This window comes from Ostrea edulis, chromosome 4, assembly GCF_947568905.1.
Source record: "Ostrea edulis chromosome 4, xbOstEdul1.1, whole genome shotgun sequence".
NCBI lineage: Eukaryota > Metazoa > Mollusca > Bivalvia > Ostreida > Ostreidae > Ostrea > Ostrea edulis.
Genome location: NC_079167.1, coordinates 1,398,830 through 1,414,101, shown reverse-complemented (window position 1 = coordinate 1,414,101; position 15,272 = coordinate 1,398,830). Strand labels below are relative to the sequence as shown.

At 33.1% G+C, this 15,272-nt stretch overlaps 1 protein-coding gene and 2 long non-coding RNA genes across 4 annotated transcripts; 2 read left to right on the top strand and 1 right to left on the bottom strand.

Moving 5' to 3' along the window:
• Positions 1-6,509: 6,509 nt before the first annotated feature.
• On the top strand, positions 6,510-10,235 carry LOC125672070 (uncharacterized). The gene is made up of 5 exons (XM_056161578.1): positions 6,510-6,686; positions 8,006-8,101; positions 8,221-8,318; positions 8,554-8,655; positions 9,784-10,235. Exons 1-5 carry the CDS (start codon positions 6,680-6,682, stop codon positions 9,802-9,804), a joined length of 324 nt encoding a protein of 107 aa, XP_056017553.1. The 5' UTR covers positions 6,510-6,679; the 3' UTR covers positions 9,805-10,235.
• On the bottom strand, positions 8,105-12,108 carry LOC130053920 (uncharacterized). Its single transcript, XR_008802144.1, has 2 exons — positions 11,834-12,108; positions 8,105-8,831 (listed from the first exon to the last, which is right to left on the bottom strand). It is a non-coding gene; the product is annotated as an uncharacterized LOC130053920 (long non-coding RNA).
• A 14-nt stretch (positions 12,109-12,122) lies between these two features.
• LOC130053917 (uncharacterized) lies at positions 12,123-14,084 on the top strand. Of its 2 annotated transcripts, none has more exons than XR_008802139.1 (3): positions 12,123-12,279; positions 13,263-13,369; positions 14,057-14,084. It is a non-coding gene; the product is annotated as an uncharacterized LOC130053917 (long non-coding RNA). The 2 variants fall into 2 exon arrangements; XR_008802138.1 differs by having other exon boundaries at positions 12,124-12,279; positions 13,260-13,369.
• The last annotated feature ends 1,188 nt before the right edge of the window (positions 14,085-15,272 follow it).

Below are 15,272 nucleotides of genomic sequence, written 5' to 3'. Positions count from 1 at the left end.
AAAAGGAAAGGGCTTATGGAAGTTTAATAACTCGCTTTTATATAATAAAGAATTTGTTGAACAAGTGAAAAAGACAATTAGTAACACGAAACAGCAGTACGCGATTCCAGTGTATACATTTGATAATATTAATAATATACCTGACAAAGAAATTTGCTTCAAGATTAATGATCAATTATTCTTGTAAATTCTTTTAATGGAAATAAGAGGGCAATCTATATCCTTCTCCTCATATCTTAAAAAAAGTAAAACCCAAAGAGAGGTGGAATTATCAGAAACTATACAACAGTTAGAAGAGAATGAATAATGACACTAGCCCTGGTAGTGATGGTTTTACAACTGAATTTCTCAAGTTTTTTTGGAAAGATTTAGGTCAATTTGTCTTACGATCTTTGAATTATGCATTTGTAAATGGTGAATTATCTATTACTCAAAGACAGGGTGTTATCGTCTGCCTTCCAAAGCCAAACAAGCCTAAACAATATTTGAAGAACTGGAGCCCTAGCTATTACATTATTAAATACAGTCTATAAACTTGGGTCAGGATGTATAGCCAATAGAATAAAAACAGTTTTACCTAAGTTGATAAATGGGGATCAAAGTGGTTTCATACCAGGGAGAAATATATCAGAAAATACCAGGATGATATATGATATTATGCATTACACTCAAGTCAAAAATATTCCAGGTATGATCCTGCTTATTGATTTTGAGAAAGCATTTGACACAGTGTCTTGGGATTATTTATTTAGAGTATTACGCTTTTTTAATTTTGGAGAGGGCATACAAAAATGGGTAAAGTTATTTTACACAAATATTATGACAACAATAAACCAAGGTGGGAATTTATCAAGATGGTTTTTGAATAGGAGAGGCTGTAGACAAGGAGACCCAATATCCCCTTATTTATTTTTATTATGTGCAGAAATTCTAGTAGCGATCAAAATACGAAGTAACAAACAAATTCAGGGTATACACATTAATAATGAAATGCATAGATGTTACATTACATCAGCATAATTTGTGCATGAATATATATTTCTACTGATTTTGATACCAAAATGTTAAGACTTTTAGATTGTGCACAGGGTAAACAAAACAACATCACCTATGTTGGCAATTATTTCCCATTATTTTATGTATTTGTTCAGCAGCCAGAGTAACTTTTCCCTCTATCTTCTTACTCTTTACTTCTATCTTTGGTATGAAAGCCTGTCATTAGTATGAAAGTGAGTGTTTGTGTAAATAGCATTGAGTCCCCATACCCACTGGTCAGGTTGGGATGTAGGAGCAGTTGTAAAAATCCTGACTAAAAGAATTGAATAAATGTGTTGAACCAAAAAAAATATATATAAATATGCAACATTAATAAATAGTGTCAACATTTTAAAAGAAAATTACACTGAAACCTTTGAAAAAAAATTGTCAAAAAAGGGCCTATCAAAGGTTTCAGATAAGAAAACATGCAATAAATATCCAAATTAAGAATTATTTGCATATGAATTTGACCAAACTATGTTGTGTTAATAAACCTGATGCCTATAAATTAATTGCAATAAAAATGTAACTTAAACCTTTTATTATTATCATGTGGATCCTGTATTAGCATTTAGGCTGAATCAACTTATGACATCAATATTTATCAATCGATACTGAACATGTTCAAGTACATGCAACTCTTAAACTGTGCATCATATTGATACATTAACTTCTGACAGTTGCCGGTCCAAGCAGTTTCTTATTAAGTATTGTATTATAAAAATCCATGCAGTATTGTTTCCAAATGAATGAAGCAGAACAGGGACCTCAGACTTCAGATGGATAATGTCCTTCAATACTTGCCAATCTACTACTGGACTGACTTTCTGTTCTACATTCATCCTCTAATAGAGGATGAATGTAGGACTCTGATCCTAACAAAATTCCAATGAATTAGCCTCTGAAGACCCTTACACGAACACAAAATTTCTAAAACTAACGACATAAAATACTGGAAAATGAAGCAGATTAATCTTTTAAGATCCTCATCCTATTCAGAGATGTCATAGAAGGACCAATACCCACCATGGGGCTTTTTATTGGATCAAAACTATGCACAAAATGTTGTGAACTTGACGTCAATCAATGACCTTATGATAGGGTATTGACACACCCTCAGGTCAGGAGCAACCTTTGTGTTAAGTATGAGATATAATGTTTATTCTTGAAACAAGAGGTGTATGTGCCACAAAGCTCACCTGAGTACTTGAGCCCTGCTATTCTTAAGATTTTTAAAAGAATTTTCTCCTTTATTTTCCCATGAAAAATTGTGACTCCATTATTATGACCCTACCATAACTGTAGTCTAGGAGGTCTCTGACCACACAACATAGGGATGCTTCAATATCAACATGACAAACATGGCCTTGCAGTTATGGAGAAGATTCTTTTTTTGTATACAAGTATTACTTAAAATTCAATCCTGATTTTAGCCAACTTTAACCCTGGGTCCATAATTTAAAATACAAATTAATTTAGTCATCACAACTTTCATTTGCAGATCGAAAGTGCTTTTGGGGAAGATTTTGAATTTTTTTCTAAAATGGTCCATTGTAAGACATTGATCCCCTATTGTGTCCCAACCCTACCAAGGGGTCATTATTTGAACAATTCAGAGTATGCATTATGTCAAGAAGCTTTCACATATGATTTAACTTTTTTTGGTCCAGTTGCTTTTGGGAAGGAGATTGTTTCAGATTTGTTCCAATATATTCCAATGTAAAACTTTGATTCCCTATTGTAGCCCCACCCTACTCCTGGGGTGATGCTTTCAATTATTCAGAATCAACATTATATCAGGAAGCTTTCACAAAAGTTTCACCTTTTCTGCCACGATGGTTCTTAAAAAGAAAATGTTTTAATGACCCCACTCTATTTTTTTCCTTTTCTTGACTATCTCCCCTTGGAAAGGGACTGGTCCGTTATATGAACAATTAAGAATTGAATGCAGCACGAAAAAGATCTTTTCAAACAATGTACAAAATCTATATTATAAAAATACTGCAATGATTATGCTTAAAATAGAAATATTCTTATATTCTTTTTGTTTTCATTAAATTCAAGGAAGTAAATACGGTTACAATGGTACTATAAAATAAGTCATCATTACTTCATTACTAAAACTATAAAATACATTCTTTTACTAGAGAAAAACAACAATGTAACAGTGAAGTTAAACACATTCTTTCTCTTTGTGCAAAAATCAAGCCATGCAGTGTGCTATAATTTATTACTGTAATTAAGCTATAAGTCATACAAAAATTTATTCAACTCTGGCAGTGATGGGAATTGAACCCATGTCTTTGACTGTCTGTACACTACCTATAATTGTGATAGATTGGTGCAGTAGAAGTGTTAAAAAGTGTTAGAAAGTAGTAAAGATTTCAGCAAGCAGAGAGAAAGAGCTTCAATTGTGTTATAAAGAAATTAGGTTGTTTTCATACTAAATTATATATAACTCATCCCCAACCATCACCTTCCATACATAGCATTTTAAACATGTCATGAGAAATATAAAGGAAAATGTGCATAAAAAAATAAAAATATGTGCAAAGCAAACTAAATATATATTTATCTAAGGCATATAAATTGCTATTCTGAGAATCAAACCCATGTCCCCTTCTTCATAAGCCTGAAATAAATTAAAACATTTTCACCTAAATTTGGTATTTCAATCATCTGTGTCACAAAAATGTAACAATAGTTCAATATCTTGCAATGTGCTGCAATCATAAAATGCCAAAATAAGACTAACTAGAGCTGTCTCAAGGATTAAGGACTGATGACCCTGCAAGGTAAACAGAAAAGGTTCACTTTAAAATAGTGTAAAGAACTCTGCTATTTTGTCAAAATTCCCAGGGCCTAATTAGTCTTATAGAAATGCTATAAGGAATGAATGCTGTTACACCTCTTGTTGAGAGCAATAATTGTAGTGAGTATGAAAATCCATCAACAGTCCAAACATCAAATAATTGTCATGAACCAAAAACATTTAAATTCTCAGTTCTATGACCACGACTTTATGTTTCTCTTCCAATTCAAGGTTTTGTCCTTTCAAATTTTTAATTTTTGAGATACATCTCTGAACTCTGTGACCTTGACTTTTGTATTAATGACATGTTTCTGACCTTGTTAAAAGAATCATAGTGCAGGGTTGTTACACCTCTCAAAGTCACAAGTATCATTCATGTCTTGTATAATCTTGACATTTTTTTTCCATAACAAAGTTATGGATATAGCAAGAATTTTATACTTATAAAACTGGTGACCTTGACCTTGTCTGACTTACTCTGGGTTAGGGTCAGGACATACCTTAAAGTCTAAAGTACCCTTTATCTCAAGTATAAGCTTTCAATTTTTTTCATTTCAAAGTATATGGCTAAAACCATATTTCGATACGTTACTTAGTACCTTGTGACCTTGTCACAAATGACCTTCATACTGGGTCAAGGCATATTTCTGATAGGAGGTTCCTTGTGGAAGCGATTTAAATTACAAATATTGACATTTGCAAAACGGGTTTGTCACGTGACAATAAATTCATTGTTTAGTCATAAACGATCAATGTAATTTCACAGTGACGTCACAAGTTATCGACCTGTTCAACACATTCAATTTATACCGTTGAGGTTTTTAAAAAATAATTCACTTCGTGGGTTTAAAACTATAGTTCGCAAATATTTGTTATAAATCAGTCACAAATATAAATATAAGAAATAAGGTATCATTTTCAAACATTTATAGGGATGTAAATATGGGTCGGTATGTGATAAAATCTACCATAAAGCCATTCGGGCTAGTTTTAAAATGATACCTTATTTCTTAAAGATATATATTCATCAAATTTTTCTCCAACAAATATTTTGTTTGGTACAATCATGATTTCACCCAGGTAAAAGTACCAGGTACTGACAGATTTTGAAAGGCCTGCTTTCCAAGAAATTTCTTGGTACTATATGTTTAGCTGAGACAAGAATTTCACTCATCAAATCTAATGTCAAAGATTTATTTAGTAAATTATGTGTTGATTGTTGAATTTTGACAAATTATCAAAATGAAAATACGAGGTTCAAAAATTAAAATAGTATGTACATTAAATCTACTAAGCTCTAAAATAAAATATGATTAGTTTTAAGATCATCTCCAGACAAAAAAAAAAAGTCTACCTACAGATTGACAAAGACAGATGGACAAGGTGAGTTCAATATATCCCCAAACTTATAATTTGGGGGTTATAAAAAAGTTATTGACTTGGATAATATGTTGCTGGCCTGAGTAACTACGTGTGTACATTCATTTAAGTGGTATCTCCTGTGTGTTATGTCTATTTCATTTTTTATTTTTATTTTTTAAAGTTTTAACAGGAATAGATTAGAGTGTACAGTTAAAATAATAACAGTGTTAAGATGTTGTCTCTAAAATTGTATATGGCTGAACTGGAAATACTGAGTGACAAAACTAGAGGAAAAGATTTAGTGTGACTGTGTCAATGGTAAACAACTTAAAATACTCTGGTACTAAACACTGCTAAAGAAATCTTTATTCTAAATTTATTGATCAATGTTTTCCAAAGGAGGGGTCAAAGCCACGATGTATTAAAAAATAAGGATAGAATCTAACTTCCACAACATTTTAACACCACATAATAATTTAACAAAAGATTAAAAAGGAACATACCGCAAATAAACTAGCTAGCACAATCATGACTGTGAATTTGTGTACTGTTCAGGATTCAAAACGAAAGCTGCAATGGGGTTACTGGAATCTGTGCAATACCCCCCAAAAAGTGCTATACCCAGAAAAAAGTACACTATACCCAATACTGCGATAATATACACAGGATATCCTCTTAGATGGGTTGAGAAATGGTTATCTGGAAAAAATGGTACACTGAATTGGTACCGTTACCGTTATACAGCCAATTCATAGAAAAACCCAATACATCCGGCGCCATTTGCCGGCGCCATTGCTTGTGACGTATTATAAGGTATACCACGCCCGATCAAATTAAAGACGATGATGTAGTTTAAATGATGGTGGGTTTTTCTAAGTTTATAAATTCAAATATATGTATATTTTTTTTATTTTTTAATATGAGTTGATGCCCCATCACCTGTCATTTTGTCACCAAAATGAATTCAATGGATTTTTAATTTTTTTTTTAATTAAATATCATGAATTTAATAATTCGGTTAACGCTATTTGGGGGTGCAGGACTTTTCGGCACCAAGACGTTTCGGCACTTTATTATTAAGACGTTTCGGCACCAAGATGTTTCGGTACCACGACGTTTCGGCACTTACTTTAAGATGTTTCGGCACCAACAATTATTTTTTATTTGGCACTGATTTATAATTGATTTGATAATACATTATTTGATTTTAATCTGAATTTTATATTATACATTAATTTGCTATTATATACAAACTTCGGATAATTGAAAATCTTTTTCGGGGGGGGGGGGGGGTGTATAACAAAGCAATTTAAATGGGCCCTCCGTTGAATGTGTAAATTGTAAAAACAACAACACCCATATCCTTCTCCCTATTCCGTGACTAGGTGCTAATTAGGAGGAGATAATGAAGAGTCCCCTGGTACACAATGAGGGCTTCACATCTCATTTCTGAAGAGAAAACCAACGATGTCAGGTCAGTATGAATTAAATTAGATGCATATATATTTTAAATTAGATAAAAAAGATATAGTATATCTTATTTTTATGTCCCACTCGATGGTTGGATTGTTATATATTATACCAGCTTTGTTTGAAGCATTTTAACTAACGAACATTGACAAAAATATGATGGGTAAATCATCATTAATTTCAATTTCAGATAAATTTTGTTGTACAGTGTATATTTAGTTGTATGTCACATGTGAACATACATGCAGCACATTGTTCCTTATTTCTAAGATATATTTTAGATCTTTAGATCTCTTAGTTTTTTTTTTAATTGTGTTAATTTTTGGTAAAAAAAAATAATAAAAAACCCAAACATTTTCTCTGATCTATAGACATTCCATAACTTAATTGTTGATGGTAAAAAGATATAGCCTGCAACTGTTCTAGTGATTTATATATGAAACACACCCATTCTCTGTCACCCATAATAAATGCATTTCATTTTTCTATTTGGTGAAAGAATATAGTAGTCTAATGTTACCCTTCTTTCATATAGGTAAATAATCGTAAATAACAGAAAAATAGAGGTGACATAGTTACTATAGCAAAACGAAAATTCATATGCCGCAATTTAAGAACTTTGAATGGAAACAGAGTCTTGGAGTATATATTCCATGTAGCTGGAAAACTACTCCTTGGACGGAGAAAAAAATATTTCTGGCATGGTATTCTATTGTTACGCTTAAATGTCATATATCAAATATTAATATTGATTACGTTTTCTACATTTGTAATAATAATAGCAATTCTGATATATTTTTTTCAATAAGTAATTTAAATATATCACTATTTGCATTATAATATGTCCATTGTTTAACAAAATGGGGGCAGCTCCTACCCCCATCCCTCGATTCTACATGCTTGATATTTTATAGAGTCGCAAATAAAAAGTAACAAGTTCTCCTTCCAGAGTTGCATCTTACGTTAAATTGCAGATGCTATGTACGTTATCAACATAAATATGTAATTCTTCTATACAAATGATCTATTATAAATAAAACTTTTATTACATCTTATAGAACCACATGTACTGATTCTGAGCAACGTCGTATCGAATTGGAAAACCGCTATAAAACATTTCATATTCCTTATGTTATGCGTTATTCTTTTTAAAAGGTACTTACAATGTAGCTTTATAGAAAAATAATAATACTGTATCAAATACTATGGATAGTTGATATAGATGTCGGGATTTCACATGCATACAATAAAATTATCGGATAGTTAAAATGTAAGTTATTATTACAATTATTTGTGCATTGATTATTTTTTTTATTCTCACAGACAAATGCATTGCATGCAATAAGAGTGTTCGCCCCAGACAAGAGGCCATCCAGTGTGAAGGATGTGAACTATGGCAACACAGAGCATGTAATACTGGTATGATTTTATTCTTTTACTTAATGAAAAATAAGAATGGAAAGCAGTTGTATAGTAATGATTAAAAAATTCCATCAAATGAACAATGTAATGGAACACAAATTTTAATAATATGACAGGAATCAGCCGTGACCAGTATAGACGAATAGGGAAACTGCAAGAAGACCTCCAGTGGGTTTGCGCCCGGTGCTTGGAAAATCCTACTGATACAGAAGAGGTACTGGTATACGTTATATTTACATGAATGCAATAACATTAAGAACATTTGTATTAAACATCTTGAAATAATTAAGAACATATAATTGGAAATTAGTAACGAAATATCCTTGACATTTGCTTCCACATAGGACAATTAAGGTTTTAAAATGGATAAATTAATTCTTCATGTCAGGAACACTCAGTAGATGAATCCCTGTTAGACACTTCTATAAAAATATATTATATTCTTTCAGTTTGTAGCTGCAGCTGATGCCACATTTCACGTGTCAATAGCCTCCCTTGGTTCATCAGTTGCTGAACCCGATGATGAAGATGAACAGGAGGATGAATCTACAGTAAGATTTTGAATATTATACAAAATTTAATATTATAATTAGCATACTTGATTCTGAAAAATCCGGCCGACTCGAACTGGGTATACCCGGCGACGTGCTGACAATCAAATGACCCGGCTAATGAAAATGACGTTTCATACAACTTTCATATACCACAGAGTGCATGGATACAGTTTCTGAAATTGCAAAAATAGCGCCATGGATGCTTAAGGGCCCACGTACTTCATCGATGAACACATAGAACATCAAACCCGACAAAGGCCATTCGATTTTTAATCACTTCTCGCATTGATGAAACAAACATTTGAATAACGAAAATTGTTGCCACATTCTTTTTTGCTATGTGTTTCAAATGTTTAGTGTTTTGTATTTTGATTTTTTGATTCATATTCAGTTTGAAGTTCATGCCTTAAACCGTTAATATATTCACAATCGAGAGATTAGAAGATACCAGAAATTATAGTAACGAACATTTGACTTTAATCTAATTAATGAAAAGATGTAGTGTTAACTTTCGGAATTACTAGAATAAACTGTAATTCATGAATAAATGTTATACTTTGTACACATGTAGAATAGTTTTACGTTTATTTGACACACAAGGAAGTTGTATAGACGTCGCGCACGGTACTGTTGTCACTTTACGTTACGCTTATAACGTCATATAAATTGTGGCAAAATAATCACGAAAACAACGTCACAATTTAAACAAATTCATTATCTCCAAGCTGTAACATCATAATTAAAGCACATGCATGATTAATAGTTTAAAAATTCAAAATAAATCTTTGTACGTGTACTGTGTACATTCATAAAAATTATGAATTCTTAGAAATACTCCAAAGTATACGTACTGTATTTATTTCACCGTGCCTACAACAGCAGGCATCTCGTATGAAATAAGTTTCGATAGGTTTCGTTTCGCTTCGGTAGATTTCGTTTCATTTCGATTTGGGGGGGGGGGGGGGGGGGGGGAGTGGTCTCGTGAAAACTAGTGAATTTAGATTTTTTGTGTCAGACGTTGGACTTTTGATCTCGTCCCTTAAATTATATGAAAGTTTGAATGGTAGTGTATATGGCGTGTAAAACGGTGCATTTATACACATTTTGATTTATATGCTATTTCAGGGAGAACAAACAATGATCTAGAAGGTTGGCACAACCAAATCAACTCTAGAATGAACTCCAGAGGACGAGTCCCATTTTACCTCCTATTACAAGAACTGTACACAGGGTCACTGCCATCCCCATGCAGGCCAGGCTGCTGACAGAAGGGAAGATGGAGAGACTACACAGGAAACAGTCCTCCAGACTCAACGGTAAACTATTCCAACTTTGGGAGGAATACAATGCCAGACAGATCAGCACCACCCAGCTGCTGAGAATGTGCTCGTAGTTATATGGACCTGTTGACATCTGATGTTAATTTCTGTTCTGTTGTGTTAAGTGTTACTTCAGCGGTGTTGGGGGAAAATGTTTGACTGTATAATTCATTTATTTATTTGAGTGATTGAAAACTGTATGATGGTAAATGTTTGTTTGACATAAGTACTGCTAAATAAAACACATTTAAAAATGCTTCATTTGGTTTTTACTTTACTGATATTGAATTTGCATAGCAAGCAAAGCACTACTAAGCAATTAAAGCACTACACTTATTGATGCTCATCACAAATGCTCTATTAAAGCGGCATGGACACGATTTGAGCTGAAAATTTTCAAATTTTATTTTTCCATTTTTATTGTGAATTGTGAGCTTTACCACTGATATTCAAATTTTTGCTAACAATTAGAAATACCTAATCTAAGCATTCTAAACATTAAAAATGGAAAAATAAAATTTGAAATTTTTTGGCTCAAATTGTGTCCGTGTCCCTTTAATGAACTATGCTAAGGTCAATATGACAGATTAATAAATATTCCACTATAGTCTTTTAATGAGAGAGAAATTGATAATGATTCTCGTTGATAATATCATAACATTGAAATATGTTCAAATGAAATCAGTGATTTTTCTCATATACTTTTTTTGGCACGCTGTTTTTAGCTATAATAGCTCTAAAACTTCATTGCTATTTCGGATTTCAAACATCACTGAAGAGACATTATTTGTCGAAATGCGCATCTGGTGCATCAAAATTGGTACCGTATAAGTTTTACATAATGTTATATGCAGCAAAACAATATCTCCATTTTCGAGGGGATAGAATAAACAACAAAAATGAACTTTTCATACAACATTAATGGTAACATTTGTTGGGGCAAATTTTGTAATAAAAAAAAAATTGCATATAATTTGAATGTGATTTATCTTTTTATTGATGATATGTATATATTTTCAATAAACATAAACATGCAATGAGTGAAAATCGCATCCTGTCTAAATTTCATGCAGTTTTATCCGCCCGACAATGAGTTAACAACCCTCAGATTACAAACGTATATTGTCAGGATTTTTTCCTCTTTATTATTTTTCTTTGAAGTTTTATTTAAAGTTGGCACTGTGTACAAGCATAAAACAAATATTATGAGCTCTACAGAGCTCTTAAACCGACTATCACAGACAAAATAGAATACAAATATCACAAAAGTAAGCATGCAAAAACACATATATACATATATACACGCATACTGTATAAATAGAAGTTAACAATTAAATACAAAATAAACAAATGCCTTTCACTATAAAATTTAAGCACTGAATCTAAACCACAGCAGCAAGAATTGTTAAGAAGCACTAAAACTGTTATAACTGAAAATAAGAAAAAATATAATAATTAATATATATAGCAGTTTACAATAGCTAATTTACAAAGTATACCAAAAAAAGGGGTGGGGGTGGGGTGGAAAGATGTTCAAAATAAAAATGAATCTTTCAAAATAAAAATAAAAATGGGTAGTAATGCAAATGAAAGGATTTTGAAAATAATTTTAAAATATGTTAAGGTGCTATGAAGCATTTATATACAAATATATTTATAACGGACTTTTATAAACAAGCACGAGTCTTTCGTGTTAGGTAGTGTACTGTGAACTTATTGTACACCCACACCGGTATCTGTTGTTTGTCTACTAAACTGCAAATTGTCCAATATTCCATTTATAAACATAAAACAAAGTTTAACAAGTATCTAGTCATTTTCTAACAAAATTATTATGAAGTCCCGAAACGTGTTACCTGAAGTCCCGAAACATGTTAATCGAAGTCCCGAAACGTGTTGTCTAGTCCCGAAACATCCGGGTCCCGAAACGTCGGGCTCCCGAAACGTCCGTAATTCCTATTTGGTACCGCTTGCAGGGCGGCGACCACGAGTTACCTTCGGTTAACGCTATTTGGTACCGCTTGCAGGGCGGCGACCACGAGTTACCTGCCCCTATACAATGAGTTAATTGCCCCTGTATTTCATCTGTTAAGTTGTACTTAAAATAGGCTAACTCTTGCGCAAAAAAGATAGAAAATATCAAATATGGGAAAGCGGGACGATAGACCAAACATATCTACGAAGAGACCGTTGGTGCCGGAAATATCTCTGTCTTTAGTAGTGTCCGCGAGGTATATTAATTTATAAAACATGAGATATTAGTACCATATTGCCCGGGAATCAAAAGATTTTTGCAAGATCGGTAAGTATATTCAATATAGGCTAAACAAGCACAAGGCCAGGGCACGTGGTAAGTCATTCCGCAGCGCAGGAATGACCAAAACTAGCCTACTACGGTACCATTTACAGAAATTACCAAAAAAAAAATGACAAAAATTACCGAGAGAGGAGCTAAAATGACCTCAGTAATACATGACATCTACTATCATATTCACATTAAAAATTTTGGTCCCTCCTTTGACGACTTCAATAATTTTTAATTTCGGTCATATCTTTGGTATTTTCTGTGAACGTTTGTAATTTCGGACATTATATGTAACAATCCTACTATTCATTCCACAATGAAGGCCAGTGGGCCTAGATTTTTAATTTGATACACGTATAAACTTAACACTGCGCAAGTTACGTCACGGAATGCAGTATAGGGGAGGAGAAAATATTTGGCTGGACCAGGAGTCGAACCTAGGATCCCTGCATTACTAGTCAGGTGCTCTAACCACTGAGCTATCCAGGTCGATATCCACGGTCCGTGTAGCCCTAACTACTAAATTCCTCCCTTTAATTTGTTTTTGCCGTCGAAGACACACAACCCAGATTCATTTCACCCCTGGCAGGACGAGTAGTCACGGCACCAACTGGTAAAATCTTGCACAGAGGTCCCTAGGTTCACTTCCCGATCCAGCCACAAATTTTCTCCGTGTATGTCTATCTGAGACTGAGTTGGAAAATTACGGTATCTTCATAGTGACAAACTAATGAAAATATTGATCAAATTCGACTGGTCAAGGACTGTTAATATAAATAAATTTGAAACATTGGTCATTGTAATGATTGGTTTCATGTTATACTAAGCTTGTGTTTCAAGACAAGGCTGTCTTTGTTGGTGATGATACTGATGTATATATTTAGAAACAAGTAATGCTTTGATTTTGATTACAGGTGTGGTCTTTTAAAAAATTAATGCATGGCAAGGTTGATAGTGAGACTAATAAATTCTTTCAGCAGAATTCAGCTAGACACAAAAAAAAAGACAATCACTACAGCCTTCCAAGAAGATGGACTGCCTCACAATAGTTTCCTTGAGGACTGTCTTGAAATATCCAGAGTTTAAGGTATGCATTTTGTACACCATGAAAATCAGCTTATAGTTTAGCTGTTATCTAATTAGAGGGAATTTTCAATAGGGACTGGGTCTTTTCATTTGTTGGACCCTTATGTAACAATGACACTGTTCTTCCACCCCTGTTAGATCCACTATAACTTTAAGGAAAATAATTGGATCATCCTGTCCCACCAATATGCACATCTACAAATGAGAATGAAGCATTGCACAAAGTTTCAAGACTATCCGATAAGCCATATAGGAGAAGTGTTCACAAGATTTTGTGACAGACAGAAAGACAGATGAAGTACAAAAACTATGTCTCCCCCTGGAAGAGGGGAGACATAATTAGAATTTTTTTTAGACAGAAAGGAATGAGATCTCTGATACAGATTTTGCTATGAATATATATCATGTTTTGCTGAGTGAAAACAGTTTTTTCTTCTCTTTTATTTATACGTATCTAAGCACAAAGTAATTAATACTTTTCATACTTTCCCAATTTGAACATTTTATGTGTCAATTTTCCCAATTCTACGGACTCTGGACCCAGTTTGAAAATGGTAGGAAAACCCCTGCGAAGACTCAAATATGAAATCATTTTCAATTAGAGGTTAAAACATTTAGTGATGAATTAATTACTGGAATTTATGAGGACTACTGAGACATGTTAAAATGGTGTCACATTTGTCTTCAGATTCAAGAAACGGACTCTATCTGGAAAAGGAAAACAATATCAAAGCTCCTCTGTGAGAAGTTGGCCAAGGAAAGCATTCAGAAGAAAGTGGAGATTCATTGTTTTTACCAGATCCAGCAGATCACAGAAAGCATCTAGTAGGGGAGGTAAATGAAGCATCTTTTACTCCCTATATACAGGGCTTGAAGCTAACTTTTTATGTCACCAGTATTCCTTGTGACAAGACCTTTCCGTGGGTACCAACATTTTTGACCCCGTGACCTTGACCTTGGAGTTTGACCTACTTTTTGAAAACTTTAACCTTGCTAATAACTTTTGAACATTAAGTGATAGAGCTTTGATATTTCACATGAGTGTTCCATGTGACAAGACCTTTCCAGGGGTACCAACATTTTTGACCATGTGACCTTGACCTTGGAGTATGACCTACTTTTTGAAAACTTTAACCTTGCTAATAACTTTTGAACAGTAAGTGATAGAGCTTTGATATTTCACATGAGTGTTCCTTGTGACAAGACCTTTCCGTTGGTATTAAACCTTTTGACCTTGACATTTAACTTACTTTTAATTTTTTTTACATTGGTCATAACTTCTAAATGGTAAATATTAGAGCTTTCGTATTATACATGATTTCTTTTGACAAGATCTTTCTACTGGTACCAAGATATTTGCCCTTGTGACCTTGACCATCTTTGGAATTGGCCATTATCTGGGGCATTTGTGTTTCACAAACACATCTTGTTTTCAAAAAAGCCTGAAAACTGTCAAATGTCATACAGATTATTGCTCAGGAAAAGATGTGCGCATTTGTCGAGCAAAATAAAAATGATATATATTGTGTATTAATTTAAGATGAAAAACATACTTGAATATGAATTTGCTCGACGCATGCACTGTATGTTTTCTGATAAGAAAACCACCTGAATTTGTGGATATTTTCATTGAAAATGGCATTTTTGCAATTTTATGCCAACAATGAACATAACATTGAGTTAGGGAACTATTTAGATTTTACATTATAATATGTAAATACCTTAGCAGAGTCAATTTACTTGGTTCAGGGTAGTATCAGATATTACTTTTTCAGAGTTTAAGTGTTTAGGCTATCTCAATGTTTCTATAGTTAGCCTTGTCCTATGTTACTTTTAGATGTATGGAAGCCTTTTAGTGTTATAACACTATATTTATGCCCCCATTCAAAGAAGAGGGGCATATT